Source organism: Galeopterus variegatus, unplaced genomic scaffold (genome assembly GCF_000696425.1).
Source record: "Galeopterus variegatus unplaced genomic scaffold, G_variegatus-3.0.2 Scaffold9791, whole genome shotgun sequence".
In the NCBI taxonomy this organism is placed as follows: Eukaryota; Metazoa; Chordata; class Mammalia; order Dermoptera; family Cynocephalidae; genus Galeopterus; species Galeopterus variegatus.
In genome coordinates this window covers 51,081-53,187 of record NW_007735902.1, presented here as the reverse complement: position 1 = coordinate 53,187, position 2,107 = coordinate 51,081, and the positions used below count along the sequence as shown (strand labels likewise).

Sequence of the window (2,107 nt, the reverse complement as noted above, 5' to 3'; positions counted from 1 at the left end):
CAACGATAGCAAGAGCAAACTCAAAGCTGGTCCCGGGACCTCGGCTTGTAAGAATCAGGCCGTCCTTTTCCACACGCTTCTCGGAGTAGCTGTAATGACCTGCAAGGTAAAAGTAAAAAAAGTTACATCCTAATGACCTATGCTGGACAATAATGACTATTACTCAGCAACCCAATTCACTGTCACAGCATTTTGTTGGTCTCACATATATACGTTAAAAAAAAAAAAAAAAAGAACAGCCATTCAACAATTAGCAGGCACTCCAAGCTCTTGGAAGCACTATATGAAGATATTAAAGAAAGTGTGTACAGCAAAGGGTGGGAGAAAATAGCAACAGCTGAAACAAATAAATATGTGCAAGTTAAATGCAGTCGCTAAGACCTTAAGTAAGTGTTGAGGGAGAGGTCAGAATGAAGGCTAATTATTCACATTTGCATTTTACAGCAAACTCTCAAGTGTCAATTCTGTAAATGCTGGGGGTGCCGGGAGAACAGGGGAAGGTGCAGAATGTTGAAGGCAGAAACTACTCTCCGTGTGTCAAAAACAAACAAGAACAATCACAGAACAATAGATTGGAGGGAGAGAGGGAAATGTGTGGGGTAGAAACCACATTCATTTCTCAGGGACTATTTTCCTTCTGCATCCCCCGCAATTGGCTTTTTTTTGGGTAAATATAACAAAGCTGGGATTCTTCAGCATGGACTCCCCTTCACACCAGGCAGTCATCAAACCTCTCCCACTGCACACAGAACCAAGCTCAAACTGCTCACCAATGGCAGAGCCCCACGTGAGCTGGCCCACACCTCCTTCCCAACCCGCACCTTCCAGGCTCCCACTTGGAGATCTTCTTACTGAACACAAGTTCTTTCCCGCCCCAGGAAGAGGTGCAAGGGCTGCTCCTCCACCCAGAAAGCTCTTCCCAGCTCCTTGGTTTCAGCATCAACATCAACCACTAGGAGAGGGTATCTATGACCTTCCTCTCCAAATCAGGTCCCTCTGATCACTCTGTCACACACCCTATTTACATCCCTCCCAGCACTGACACAAACTGTAAACAATTTGTTTCCCTGTTCACTGTCTACTCTTTTATAGGGCTGGCCCTTCACCTGTCCCTGTCTGGCCTAGAATATTGATGGCACAAAGGAGGTACCCCTTAAGTATGAGATGAATGAATGGCTGACTTTCCTCGACACAATTGCTCCTCTCTGCACCTATCCACTGCTTTAAGGGTGTCTATATTATTACAGCCCTCCTTTCTGCTCTTCCACCCCTCCAATCCATGCTCAGCACCCAAAAAAGGTAACTTTCCACAGTGCAAAGCAGAGCACATCTGGTTGTCACCCCAGGAAAGCCCTCACCAGCTTTCTCCAGCACCTGAAGGTGACTTTGAACTCCAGTTCATGAAGCCCTGTGGGGTCTGGCCTTCACACAGGGACTAGACTAGAAGGGAGACAGACAGAAAAGAACCTGCTGTCCAGGTGGGAGCTACTGATGTCCTGGTCTCAGCTGGTGACAGTGGTAATGGAGAGGAAATGAAGGTTTGAGATGGACCCTAGAGATAAGGTGCCTAGAACTCAGTGAAGGAGGCTGGAGGTGACAAGGCTTCAAGGACGACTCCCAGTGGTGTCCTGGGCCACTGGGTGATGGCGATACCACTGAGTGAGGTGGGGACACTGAAGACAGATTTAGGGGAGGGATTAAGGCGCAGGAGGTTCCTCTGTGAAATCTTACACCATCCGCAGGCAGCCAGGAGACAGCTCTGACCACCTGCCCCTGAGAAGGCCTCAGAGCGTGGCATCACTGGCTCTTTTTCCTGTTCCCAGTGCGTGCACCAAGGAGCAGCTCAGGAAATGCTCAATGAACACATGCAGCACAATTCATCTAACAACCCCCTTAAGCGGAAGCAATGTGCTTCTGCTCTATTAATGAGCTCCAGAAACCACACATCACTGTTCAGTTCTTTTCAAAGGAATTAAGAATACCTACAGCAACTTACGTCTTACTATCTCATTAAAAATCAAGTCACTCACTAAAATAACTGAATAGAGTACATCAAAAATTTCATATCTACACTACTACAGAAAAAGAGCATCTCTATTTTGAGAGA

General features: G+C 46.7%; 1 protein-coding gene across 1 annotated transcript in view; it reads right to left on the bottom strand.

Annotated features, from left to right (window-relative positions):
- The window catches only part of PARK7 (parkinson protein 7), a 20,073-nt gene that overhangs the window by 4,187 nt on the left and 13,779 nt on the right, over nucleotides 1-2,107 (bottom strand). The window contains exon 7 of the mRNA XM_008593877.1: nucleotides 5-99. Within this exon, the coding sequence (XP_008592099.1) occupies nucleotides 5-99 (95 nt within the window). The remainder of the gene's footprint in view (nucleotides 1-4; nucleotides 100-2,107) is intronic.